Here is a 13,136-nt window from a genome sequence, read left to right on the forward strand (position 1 = left end):
GTCTCAAATTTTTCATGTTAACTATAGTTAACTATATTTAATTATAGTTAACTATATTTCCTTAAAAAATTTGGGGGTTGGAACAAATATGGAAATCACTATGAGGTTAAGAATACATTGCTTCTGTTTTTCAACATATAAGAGGAAAGTTAATATATCAAGTTTTAAGTATCTGTGGTTGTTTAAACTGGTATACAAACAAAAATGTAGTACCTTATTAAAGACATGAACATTTCTACAAGTGAAAAATTCATCAGTCTCACAGCCTTCTACCACTCATGTTTTAGGGTCATCTTATCCCAGCATCAAATAGTCTATGTCATTATAAATAATACATTTTTATTTTAAAATAATCCAACTTTAACTTAAATTACAAGATCACCAACTGCAAATAGATGAAAAAATATTCAAGAGTGAGGCTCTCTGCTGTTTTTTCCTCCCACAATAGTTCTCAAAATTAGCAAAATTAATTCAGAGACAACTATAATTTTAACAACCATATTGCTGCGGTAGACAGAATCAGTTGTTAGCGATGAAGCTTACAAATGAATTACTCTTTTTTTTTTCTGATGATAAAACTGAAGCAGTCATTGCTTTGACTATGATCCTTAGCTATACTCAAAAGAATCACAATTAGAACTCAGAAGTCCAAACTCTGACACCAAAGCCACTTTTTCTAACACTACTTAAAATGTCCTTCACAATATAAGTGACAATGTTAAGAACAAAAACCTTTCTAAACAATATTTGTCATATAATTTCTCAATTAAAAATAAAAACTAAAAAAGTGGTTTATAAAGATCTTTCATTTTCAAAATGGCCTTTGTTACTTTGTGGCATTAATAAACTTAAGAGTAATTAAAAATGCCATTATATTTTCATCTAAAATAAATACCTTAATAGAATTTCCAGTGTGTAGAAGCTTCTTTAAAGTTGAGCCTGAAAATTTAAAACAATGAATTAGAAATAGAGTATATAAATAAATGTTTAAGATCTATTTTTTTTAAAAAAAATAAGTTTTAGAAATAAAAGTACTTTGTGATAAAAGGGTATACTTTCCTAAAAGTAAAAGGAAGAAGGACACCCTTGAGAAGCAAAGCAATGTCACAAAAGGAAAAACGTTGTTCAGGTAAAAGTACTTTAAGTACGAGCCTCTTCAAAATTCTTTAAAAATAGTCAAAATCATTGATATTGAGGTAACCCAAATACCCGTAGTATAATATATACAAATATCTTTGTCATATATAAACTGATTTTTTTTTTAATTTTAGAGGTAAAAATAATGTCAAACTACTGCTCACAAAACACTTTTACAAGAATACTTTACAAATATGCAGGATGCTATGTCTCTCTCCTGGCAATGAAGACCACATTTATGAGGTTCAGTCCCTCAATAAATCCTCTAGCAGAGCACTCAGGTTACTGGCAAGGAGGTGGAATTAAGATTTACTTACCAGTCAACAGCCAAAACTTTCACGCTGCAGTCCAGCATTCCAAGAAAAGTCTCTCAATGGAAATATACAACTGAGTATTCTATAAATGCACTCATGTCCCCAGGATGGACATGGTATGGAAATCCCATCTAAATGCCTCTAAAATAGAATAAAAAAAGAAGGGTACTTTCAAAACTGAAATATATTGGAAGTCTCAGGCAGGAGAACTTTTCATTTAATCAAATTGCATATGTTACCAAAAAAATTACTTAGATCTCCCTATTGAATAGTTTTGTGCAATATTTTAAAATCAGATATCCATTCATATTTATTTTATTTAATGTATATGAAAAAGATGAATCACTATGAAATAGAGTCAATGTCTTAAGGATTAATACAAGCCAAATTTCTGTGGATATTGGATATATAGATATGTCTGATCGATAAATGGAATTCAGTAGTCAGGACAAAACCACAGGCAATCTGAAGAAACCTTTAATAATTGCTATTACTGTCACTATAACATCTAACACCGGGGCCCTCATCTATTTTATGTGCCTCCCTAGCCCTACTGGTTGCCACTTTATTGACTCATGTGAATAACTGAAAGAATACATAAATGAATAAATAAAATTTAATTAATGGGGTTGATTGTATGAATTTAAACTTCTATTGGCTAACTTTATATTATTATATTTTAATTAGTGAATTATAATTATATATAACTCCTACCCTCCCTTGCCCTCTTTCATTTCCTCTAGTACTGATTTTCCTTCTATTTATTTATAGCTCTTTTTCAAATTGGTAATTTATAGATAGACATAAAGGTGAAATTCACTGTGGTATATTCATATATATACATAGCATAATTTGGTTGATTTCATTCTACTATTCCTCCCCTTTCCCATCTTTCCTCCCTTCCTATTATTACCTTCTTTCACCCCACTGATCTCCCTTATATTTTCATGGGATCCTTTCCCCTTTTATCCCCCTCTTATTTGGGTCTAGTGTGGCTAATTCTTATTTGTATCTTAAACAAAAATATCCTTAACTAGAGGTCTGAGGCAAGAGGAAAAACATGTATCCCCCATATACATGGCTTTTCTGAATGTTAATAGTTAATATTTCCAAAATATTAAGGTAGTTGAAAAAATATTCAAAAATAAATATCAAGTGTATTTAAATTCACAGCATTAGTTTAAATATATCACTTATAATACAGAATGTACTACTGACTTTACTTTCCTGAATTTAATCGAAAAAAAACTCATCAAAATTAAAATAGACTTTATTATTGCTATATGTATATACGTGACTACATGAACAATGTGATTCTGCAACCTGTACACTCAGAAAAATGAGAAATTATGCCCCATTTGATTCAAATGTATGATATGTCAAGATCACTGTACTGTCATGTGTAACTAATTAAAACAAATTAAAAAAATTTCAAACTCTACTTGCTTCTTATTTTCAATTGTGAGATCTACCAATGTCTTTTTGACCAACTGACAATTTTTTAAAGATACCATAAGGTGAAAAGTTCGTAAAGGTACAAAAATCCTTTCTTATTTTAGTTTTAATTGTTTAAAAATTCCCTTTATATATCATGCCTCAAGCTAAACAACAAAGAAGCATACCACCAGACAAGGCTTAAGAACATGGAAAAACTCCCTTTGGGATGCTGGTGCACAAAGATAATTAGAAGTAGCTAGTGGATCAAGAATATAGAACTTCCTAGGAGTACAAGATGCACATACTAAGTAGGCATAAGGAAGCAGGAATTTTAAATTAACCAAAAATTAGCTCAAAATGGATCAATATGAAACATAATAACAGAACTGCAAGAAGAAAACCACAGGGGATCTTTGTGACTTCAGCTGAGTAAAAATTCTCTAGACACAATACCAAAAGCATAATCTATAGAAGAAAAAAATTGAATTTCTTCAAAATTAAAAGCTTTACTCCTCAAAAGACACTATTTAAGGGACTAAAACAACAAGATAGGGAGAAAATATTTCCAAGACATATCTAATTAAAAAACAAAGAATATGTAAAGAACTCTCAAAATTTAATATTAAGGAAAAAATGTTTAAATGGACAATATATTTGAACATACAGGTCCACCAAAAACATACAGATGGCAAACCCATGAAAAGATGATCAAGTTCTTTAGTCAAGGAGATATTACTACTAATCTTTCTTAAATTGACTATACCAAGTATTTTTAACTGGAACTGTCACAGTGAGGATGGTAATATAAAATGGCACAAACACTGTGGAAAACAGTATGGCAGTTAAACATATGCCTTTATATGATTCAGCCATTCCTTTCCCAAGAGGTAGGAAAGTTATATTTATACAAAGACTTGTATACAAATATTTACAGTAGCTTAATATTTCTAACTGCCAAATACTAGAAACAACACAAATTTCTATCAACAAGTAGACAGATAAACAAATTATACTATAACCATATAATGTAATACTGTACTATTAAGAAATAAGAACAAACTATTAATATATGCAACAACATAGGTGAATCTTAAGTGAAAGATGAAAACGAGTATATGCAGTATGATTCTATGTATATAAGACTCTAGAAAATGCAAGTTAGTCTATAGCAACAAAAAGCAGATCAGTGGTTAACTTGGGACTGAGTGATGAGTTAGGGAAGGGTGATGAGGAAACTTTTTTTTTTCCAAAGGGGATGAGGAAACTTTTGACGGCAAGATCTCTCTTCATTACCTGATAGTAGTATTATTTTCACAGATACATACATATATTGTTTTTGTGTGTGTGTGTATCAAAACTTCTCAAAATGTGCATTTAAAGTATATTCAATTTACTGTATCCCCAATCAAGATGTTATTCAAAATTAAAAAAGAAAAGGTAGCATAGAAGTGACTGGGTGAAAGATCTAGAGGACAGAGGTTGTGGTCAGAGATCTACATAATGAAAAGTGTCAGGAAGATGCCTAAGGATAGGGATGAGGAACAATGGACTGATGAGTAATTTAGATTGGTGGAAAAGACTAGGAGAGAACAAGGCCATGAAAAAGAAGAAGAAGAAGAAGAGAAATAAAGCAAAAGAAAAGGCAAATTAAGTCTGGAATTGCCACTGGAGAAAAGAAAGACTATGAAGGAGACAGAGGAACCTCAGGAAAGCCATATTTCAGATGGCCAAGGAGGTGAAACAGAGAGGCTGAGGCTGCAGTGCTACTGTTTGGCAAAGGGAGTTGGCACCAACGCTCTCCTGAGTATTCATTCTACCCATTTTTCATGAACACAGAGGCACTCAGGATTTGGGTCTGGCTGCAATGCACTTTTGAGGGAGTTCTAGTGTCACGTTGATAGGGAGGTCCTGCTCCCTCAGGAAAAGTAGGGAATGGCATGGCCTAACAGCAAAGGAACCAGGAAAAGCTATAAGACCCAGGCTTCTAAGAAGAGTATAGAACCCAGTAGGCAGTAAAAACTTTAAGAGGCTGGTGAGAAGTTGCGCTCACATTCAGAAATATGGGGCCACTGGGTAGCCCCAGGCATAAAGCCAGGGACACTCTTGAAATGTTGAAGACAAATTTCAATTTAGTTATGCACTTGGTTTTTATACTATAATAAGAAAAATCTAGTTAAATAAATGAAATTTAATAACAAATCATATTTAAAAATTCATGAAGTATTGCACATATGTAAATTTTCTACCAACCCTACTCTTTTAGATCTGAGGGTGATTTATTTTCAACAATTTTACTATAAAACACCTCTAATACAAAATGTGTCCTTTCACCCACTCCATACACATTTATTAGGCACAGCACCATACACTGAATCAAATAGGAAAGCTGCTATCTAGAGGCTCATGAGAAGCAAATTCTTTAAAAGTGAACAGACATATAAGTTTAGTTCTGTGTTGGAGACACGTGGACACGTGGATAAGTACTACAGCTCTTGCATCAAATATACTTATTTTCCTTGTTGCTACCATCCACTGTTATCTCATTCCCATTTTTATCTCATTATTGCCCAAAGATAAGGTGTCAATCACCCACCTACTATCTACCACAATTTACTCATCTAAAAGTGGCTTCAGAAAAGCGTGATAAACAATTTTTCCATTTGTAATCAGTAATGGAAATCTGGAAATAACTCAGTTGTAGGTTAGCTAATATCACAGAATCTATGAGTGTTATTTCATCCACATTCCCAATTTTGTTCTTCAAAGATCTCTTATAGCAGTACCTCTCTATATGCAGAATAATGAACCGGTGTTTATTTCACACTATAAAACAATTTCCTCATTCAGTAATTTACAGAAAAGAGTCAGCCATTAAAAACCAAAACAAGAAGAAACTAGACTATTTTCCTTCTAAGAAAAAATCCATGTATGTATAATATGTCAAAATACACTCTACTCTCATGTATATTTAAAAAGACAGGATAAAAAACTATTTTAAGAGAAATCAAACATCTTTGCTACAAACAAAACAAAGTGACATATAAGACAGACTTTGTGGCATAAAAGGCAGAACATTGTGGTAGTTGCTGTCTATTACTTTCTTCTCAGGGTAAAATATGGCTATCAAGGAAGCCTGAGAGGTTTTGAGACTAGCAGAATATAGGAGTTGCTCTTATTTCTGATTTTTCTGCTTATTTTCTGTCAGTTTCAGGAAATATACAGCATGTGGCCCAAACTTCAAGGTTCTATCCCAACATTTCAGAGTGCCTTTCCCCTACAAGCTGCAATAACATTTACTTAAGAAGTTATATAGTAGTGGTCTTCCTATAAGGTAAGGAATATTAACTATCTAGACTGTTAGACACTGGCTGGTGAGAGGACCACTAATTCCAGAAGTTTTGCAGAGGTCAAGATGCCAGTACTGGGAAGACGGTCAAAGCACAGTCCTTTCTTTGGAGGCTGGTGTTGTTGGGTGTGTGGGAGATTCCTGGCTGAAGTTAAGTTTCCATCTCCACAGAACATCACAGAATCCCTTGCCCCTACCCCTCCTTTCCGAAGAGGGCCAAATTCAAAGGTTTCCTTGACCAATCCCCACAGGACACCGTGTCCACTCATTGTTCCTGTCACCCTGCCAATCAGCACCCACCACGGCCCCTATGCAACCCTTCTTAAGCGGAAGCTTGTAAGCACACTCCCTCTGCCCTCTTCCTCTTCTTTCTCTCCTTTCTCTTTCTCTCTGCCCTCCTCCTCTCCTCTCAGCCTCTCCTTTTCTTCCCCTTTGGGCAGCCCCCCAATAAAATCTCCATCTTGGGTGAGTCACTCGCCTTTCAGGTGTTTCCTTATAGCTTCTTAGTTTCTACAATGAACTCAGTCAAGAACTTGAGTGACAAATAGTAACAGTATTCATAACTCCAAATAAACTAGAAAGAAGACAAGAGGTACACTACAGCATGGAATACAAATGTGTGCAATGACAATTATCAACAATTTCAAAATTGACAAATTATCAACAATTTCAAAAAACAATTTTGAAATTATTGATCTCAACAATTTCAAAATCTAAAAGGTTGTGAAAACAAAAGCTTTTTTGTGTAAGTCCTAGTGGGAAGAACATGATCTGAACTATGTTGATAACACCTAAGACTCCTTCTCCATTGATGATTACTACTCATATCTTAAGTTCCACAACTAATAACTCACTTGGTTAGAAACTGCTGCCCAGATTCCTGGGGTGTTATATACAAACATTACACTATGTTGATGTTCTAAATGGTTTGTTACATTGTACATCAATGCACATGTTGCTATTCTAAAATATGAAAGTCTTCAAAGCACAGCTAGTCTGAAGATCAATATAAAAGAAATGCAGAACTATATAAATACCAATTTTTACCCAACTTGATTAATAATGCAAAATTGTATTTATCTGAAAAGATTCTATTTGACTCAAGCATTAAATATATAAGCACCAATAATAAATAAGGATGGTTTTATATGCTATTTATATGCAAATGCTCATACTTCAGCATTCTGAAATATGACTCAGTCTGACCGCTTTATAGAGACATCTTATTCTACCTACCAGGTAAATAACATATACTACTATTACATGGCTCAGGAGACTAATACTTTGAAATCCCAATCAAAGACTCTGAGGTCTTCTTGATAAGATGCCACCAAACTAGGTAAAAACCTACTGTGCCAGTAATTTTAACCAGTTTTTGTGATATTAGGCAGAATTAAAGTAATATCACACATTGCCTACTAGATGTATAAAGTTTCCCAACACAAATGCAAATTAGTTTTCACATAGTTCTAATAAGTTTATTCATGCTGAGGGGAATCCACTAATCTTCAGACATTCTAAAGTGCTTTCTGAAGAAAATGAGTATGGTTTTCATACAAATGATATAAACAAAATTAAAGAAGGATTATATCTAGCACAGATTAAAAATACTTCATGCAGTTATTTCTCTTTGTCATTTACTTCTACTATACTTTGAAGCATTACAAATCCCCATGATGTCTCTTTAGATTATACTTTGCATTTAAATTTTTTCTTTCTATTAATTTAAATTCATAAGCTCAAAGTTTGAACTAAGCAGAAATACTATGAACAACTATCTAAGATTTAAAGGAAAACTTTCTTTTGTTTCTTTGAAAGAGTTAAAAATCAAGGAACTTTCTTTAATGATTTATTCATTCAGTTCCATAGATGTATCACTATATATACTTTTTTCCCTTTAGATTTATAATATATAACTTCAAATACGTTCAATTTCTATAAAAATCAGGTCAACATTTTTTTCAACATTTAGGATTCTGAATTTTGGAATATTGATGATTGTGAGATATTGTTTCTGCTTCCATGACTATGCACACATTATAGCCCATCCAGAAGGCCTCTTCTATGCTTTTCAATACTTAACCTGCTTATTTTTCAAGGGTCCGAAAGAAGTTACCTGTTGTGAAGCTTCCCTCAATTCCTCTAAATAATTATCCTACTTTTCTTCTTTGCTCCGATTATACTTCTTTCATAGTGACAATTATACTGCAATTATTTTTCTCATTTATCCACTCACAGGATAATAGGCCCATAAGATACAAGAATGAGGAGATATTCTTTGTTTCTGTGTCAAAACTTCATACCAACTGTCTCTCTCAATAAACATCTGAATGAATGAATGAATGAATGAATGAATGAATGATTAACAGAGTTAGATTCCATTATGAGGTTCATGATCTCCTCCAATATGACATCTGGTAAGGAAGAAAAATTGTAGGAAATGCTAGTCTCTTGAAAGGCAGAAGAACTGAAGTAGTCAGTCTTTAAAACAGAAGGCAGAATTAACAATTAACCCCAGATGGGCTGTGCATATTAAATTAAGATGAGATGTTGTTAGATATTAAAAGCTACACAGAAAGGGCAGCCATGGTAACTTGCTTTATTTAAAATTTCCTCTCACTATCACATCCTAAAGCATTCTAACAATTTTGAGTCAATGGTATAGGTTACAGAACAAGAGAATTTTGCAAGAAGATATAAAATTATTTTAGAATACTCTAGATCAGTGTTTCTCAATCTTCATGTACACAAGAATCCCATTAGGATCCTTGTTAAAAATATAAATGATCATGTTCAGTAGGTCTAGTTGGGGTCTGAGATTCTGCATACCTATCAAGCTCCCAGAGGAAGTCTGATGCCAATCATCCACGGGACACACTTTAAAGGGCACTTTTAGAATAAGAGACATTTTCCTTCAAAGTCCATGTCAGACTTGTCTTGGGTTTTAACTGTTAAACCCTTATCAATAATCCTTGCTATAAGCTGTCTTAATGGTATTCATTATATAAATCATTACTGAAAATTCCACTAAAAGAAATACATATTACTGAAAAGCTTTTAAATTTCTTTCTTACCTATACTCTGGTAATGCCATCGAAAGAAAATTCGCTCAGGTAGAAACTGCAGTATTTTCTATAAAATAAAAAAATAAAGTATAAAGAAAATAAACCATGAAATTTTGTATTCTTGTGTTAAGCCTATATTACCTGCTATTTTTAAGTTTCAGAAAAGAAAAGGAAAAGTATTTAACATAAATATTGCACTTTGTTCCATATTTCTATGGGAGTTTCTTTTACTTGCCTAGGCAAGTTTCTTTCTCTGAATGTTTTAAGAGACTATTATCCCAAGTTTAACTCCCCAATAAGGTCAAAGAAAAAAAAACTTAATCACTCTGTCTTTATTAAATGACAGGCAGAGCTTAAATATTAAAAGAATATTTTCCCAAATAACAGAATTCCCAGGTTTCTTCTTTTTCCACCTTCTCCTTCTCATTTTCATCATAATTATCATTAGTCAAAAACAGAGCTGGGAAGAAAGAGGAACAAAAAGAAGATAAAAAAAATTCAGTAGAAAAAAAACTGAAACTGGTGGCAAGAATTTCATGATATTAACAGCATAAAAATAAGTCTCAGCATCATAGTTATGCATGTCCTCATTGGTAGATAAAGAAAAAAATCTATGATATACACAATTATTTGGCCATTAAAAGTAGCTCCCCATTCCCCCAAAATCCCTAACTAATGAGAATAACTTTTTCCCTCATTCCACAACAAATTTTGTCAAATTATTCTAGGGTAATAAAAGTCCTTGTTTTTAGCTGTAACTACTTTTCTAAAAAATATAGAAAATCCCAAACTGGTCAAAATACCTTCCTTGGTATTGATAATACATTTCTATTTCACTCTGAAATTAGTAAAGAAAACTAAAAAAGGTACTCTCGTACATTGCTGGTGGGACTGCAAATTGGTGCAACCACTCTGAAAGCAGTATGGAGATTCCTCAGAAAACTTGGAATGGAACCACCATTTGACCCAGTTATCCCACTCCTTGTCATATAACCAAAGGACTTAAAATCAGCATACTGACCACATCAATGTTTATAGCAGCTCAATTCACAAGAGCTAAGCTATGGAACCAACCTAGGTGCCCTTCAACAGATGAGGGGATAAAGAAAATGTGGAACAATGAAATATTACTTGGCCATAAAGAAGAATGAAATTATGGCATTTGCCAGTATATGGATGAAACCGGAGACTATCATGCTAAATGAAATAAGCCGATCCCAAAAAAACAAAGGCCAAATTTTCTGATATGTGGATGCTAACACACAACAAGCGGAAGAGTAGGAAGAACATTAAGTTCAATAGATAGACAAAGGGGAAGAAAGGGAAGGGAGGAGTGATAGGAACAGGAAAGACAGTAGAATAACTAGACGTAACTTTCCTATGTTCTTATATGAATACACAATTAGTGTAACTCCACATCATATACAACCACAAAAATGGAAAATTATACTCCATGAATGTATATGTCAAAATACATTCTGTCATTATAACTAAAAAGAACAAATAAAAAAAGAAAATCTCCCTTCTAGGTTTAACTAGCCTACTATTCTAACAGATCAAAAAATAATGTGATATAACATCCAGATCTCCTGGGTAAGTATGTTTTTAGGTAGGTAATGAACTGCTTTCTCCCTTTCAGCCAGCTTGAATTTTTGTTTTGTTTTCTTGTTTGTCCAAGTGGGTCAGTAAAATATGACACATCTATTTATTTCATTTGTTCCCAATGAACAACAAAGGAATGTATACAAACTTCTGAGAAAAGCCTCAACAGGTAAATTTCTTTCAAACATAAGTGAATATAAATAACAGGGACTTTTCTTTTATCCTGTACCACTTTTCCACTCATATCCCTACACAGGTGATATCTCCTTGCCATTCAAGTCTCACTTCAAGTGTCACCTCCTCGTGAGGCTTTTCTGAGAACTCTATCTAGTGGAGGCTGGCCCTGTTCCCACACCTCCAGGGCTTTCTCCTTTATCTGTCCTGTCCTCTTCATAGTCCTCCTCCTTAGGTGAAAGGATCATACTGATTTACCCATTTTAAGATCACATGCCCTCCACCAAAAGTGTAATAAGCTCCAAGAGAACAACACTTTTGTTGTTCCCTGATGCATTGCCAGCACCGAGAAGATCTCTGACTGGTACCCAGGCATACTCAGTGAATGCTCAGGAAATAAATTTTGAATTCTTTTTTCTTATGAAATATTAAAATTTGTAGGTAATCAAACCTATCTTCACATCAACATGGCATGTGTCCCATCTTTCTTTAAATATCATTGAGTTAAGGACATTTAACTCTAAAATTAGTAAAGAAAACTAAAAAATAAAGCTGTAAATTTAAAACAACTGCTCTTCCAAGATGACAGACATAAAATATAAATGTCCTTAGTTACATAACTTGTTATAAATTCTTCCCCTCTATAAAGGTAAAAATGCAATACAAACCATGTCAAAGATTATTTCTGATTATATAAAGCAGTAAACAGCTGATCACATACTGAAAAAATCACTAAGAAGTTCTCTCTGTCCTTTTTTTTTTTTTTTTGAATGGGAAAGCCTTCATTTAGACTGTCTTTAGAACATTTTGGTTTTTATTTTTTACTATTTTAAAATTAATTTATTTTTAATTTAAATTTGCTATTAATCAACAATAATTGTATTTATTGGGTCACAAGGTGGTGTGCTTTTTCATTTATTTATTTGTTTGTTTTTGCAGTACTAGAGACTGAATTCAGGTTCTTGCACATGCTAGGCAAATGCTTTACCATTTAGCTACATACCCACCCTTCAGGTGATATGCTGATGTATGGACATTTTGTGGAATGATTGCAACAAGTTAATTAAATATCCATCACCTCACACACTTGTTATTTGTGTTGACAACACTTAAAATACATTCTATTAGCAATTTGAAATATAAAATGCATTACTATTAAGTATGATCACCATGCTCAAATCATATTCTTCCTGTTTAATTGAAACTTCAAACCTTTTGAACAACAAGTCTCCTTTCTCTACCCATCCCCTACCCCCGAGTCTCTAAAAAACTGCCATTCTATTCTCTGCTTTTCAAAGTTCGACTTTCTTAGATTCTATAAATAGGAGAGATCCTTTGGTATTTGTCTGGAAGTACAAACATAAAACAAACTCGAATAAAAATGCCTAGTCTCACAATTGGTAGGCAAGAGAGAAAATACCATTCACAAAACAAAGCAAAAAGCCTTGACAGAAATTTCTAAGAGGTAATACAGAAGTGACGGCAAAATGCCTCATCTCAGAAGGGCTTCATGAACTGTTTCCTGGAAGAAAGCACCGCTGCTGACTTAGAGGATGAATCATCTTAGCCTACTGGAGAATAGGGATAGAGGAAGAGAATTGGAAGTGACAAAAGGCAAAAAACCCTGAGTGCCTTAAAGTAACAATATCATCTCACTCTAGTCAGAATGGCAGCTATTATGAAGACAAACTACAATAAGTGTTGTTGAGAATGTGGGGGAAAAGGCACACTAACACACTGCTGGTGGGACTGCAAATTGGTGCAGCCAATATGGAAAGCAGTATGGAGATTCTTTGGAAAACTGGAAATGGAACCACCATTTGACCCAGCTATCCCTCTCCTCCGACTATACCCAAAGGACTTAAAACAGCATACTACAGGTACACAGCCACATTGATGTTTATTGCAGCACAATTCACAATAGCTAAACTGTGGAACCAACCTAGATGCCCTTCAGTAGTTGAATGGATTAAAAATGTGGCATATATACACTGAATATTACTCAGCAATAAAAGAGAATAAAATCATGGTATTTGTAGGTAAATGGATGGAATTGAAGAA

General features: G+C 33.4%; 1 protein-coding gene across 4 annotated transcripts in view; it reads right to left on the reverse strand.

Moving 5' to 3' along the window:
* LOC144368310 (ral GTPase-activating protein subunit alpha-2-like) overlaps positions 1-13,136 on the reverse strand; it is a 76,350-nt gene that overhangs the window by 6,980 nt on the left and 56,234 nt on the right. For all 4 annotated transcript variants that reach the window (XR_013428115.1, XR_013428114.1, XM_078027122.1 and 1 more), the window contains exons 4-5: positions 9,309-9,366; positions 896-939 (exon numbers count right to left, since the gene is read on the reverse strand). Coding sequence is in view for 2 of the 4 variants with exons in the window: in XM_078027122.1 (XP_077883248.1) it covers positions 896-939; positions 9,309-9,366 (102 nt within the window). In the remaining 2 variants the exon portion in view is untranslated. The remainder of the gene's footprint in view (positions 1-895; positions 940-9,308; positions 9,367-13,136) is intronic.

Source organism: Ictidomys tridecemlineatus, chromosome 11 (genome assembly GCF_052094955.1).
Source record: "Ictidomys tridecemlineatus isolate mIctTri1 chromosome 11, mIctTri1.hap1, whole genome shotgun sequence".
In the NCBI taxonomy this organism is placed as follows: domain Eukaryota; kingdom Metazoa; phylum Chordata; class Mammalia; order Rodentia; family Sciuridae; genus Ictidomys; species Ictidomys tridecemlineatus.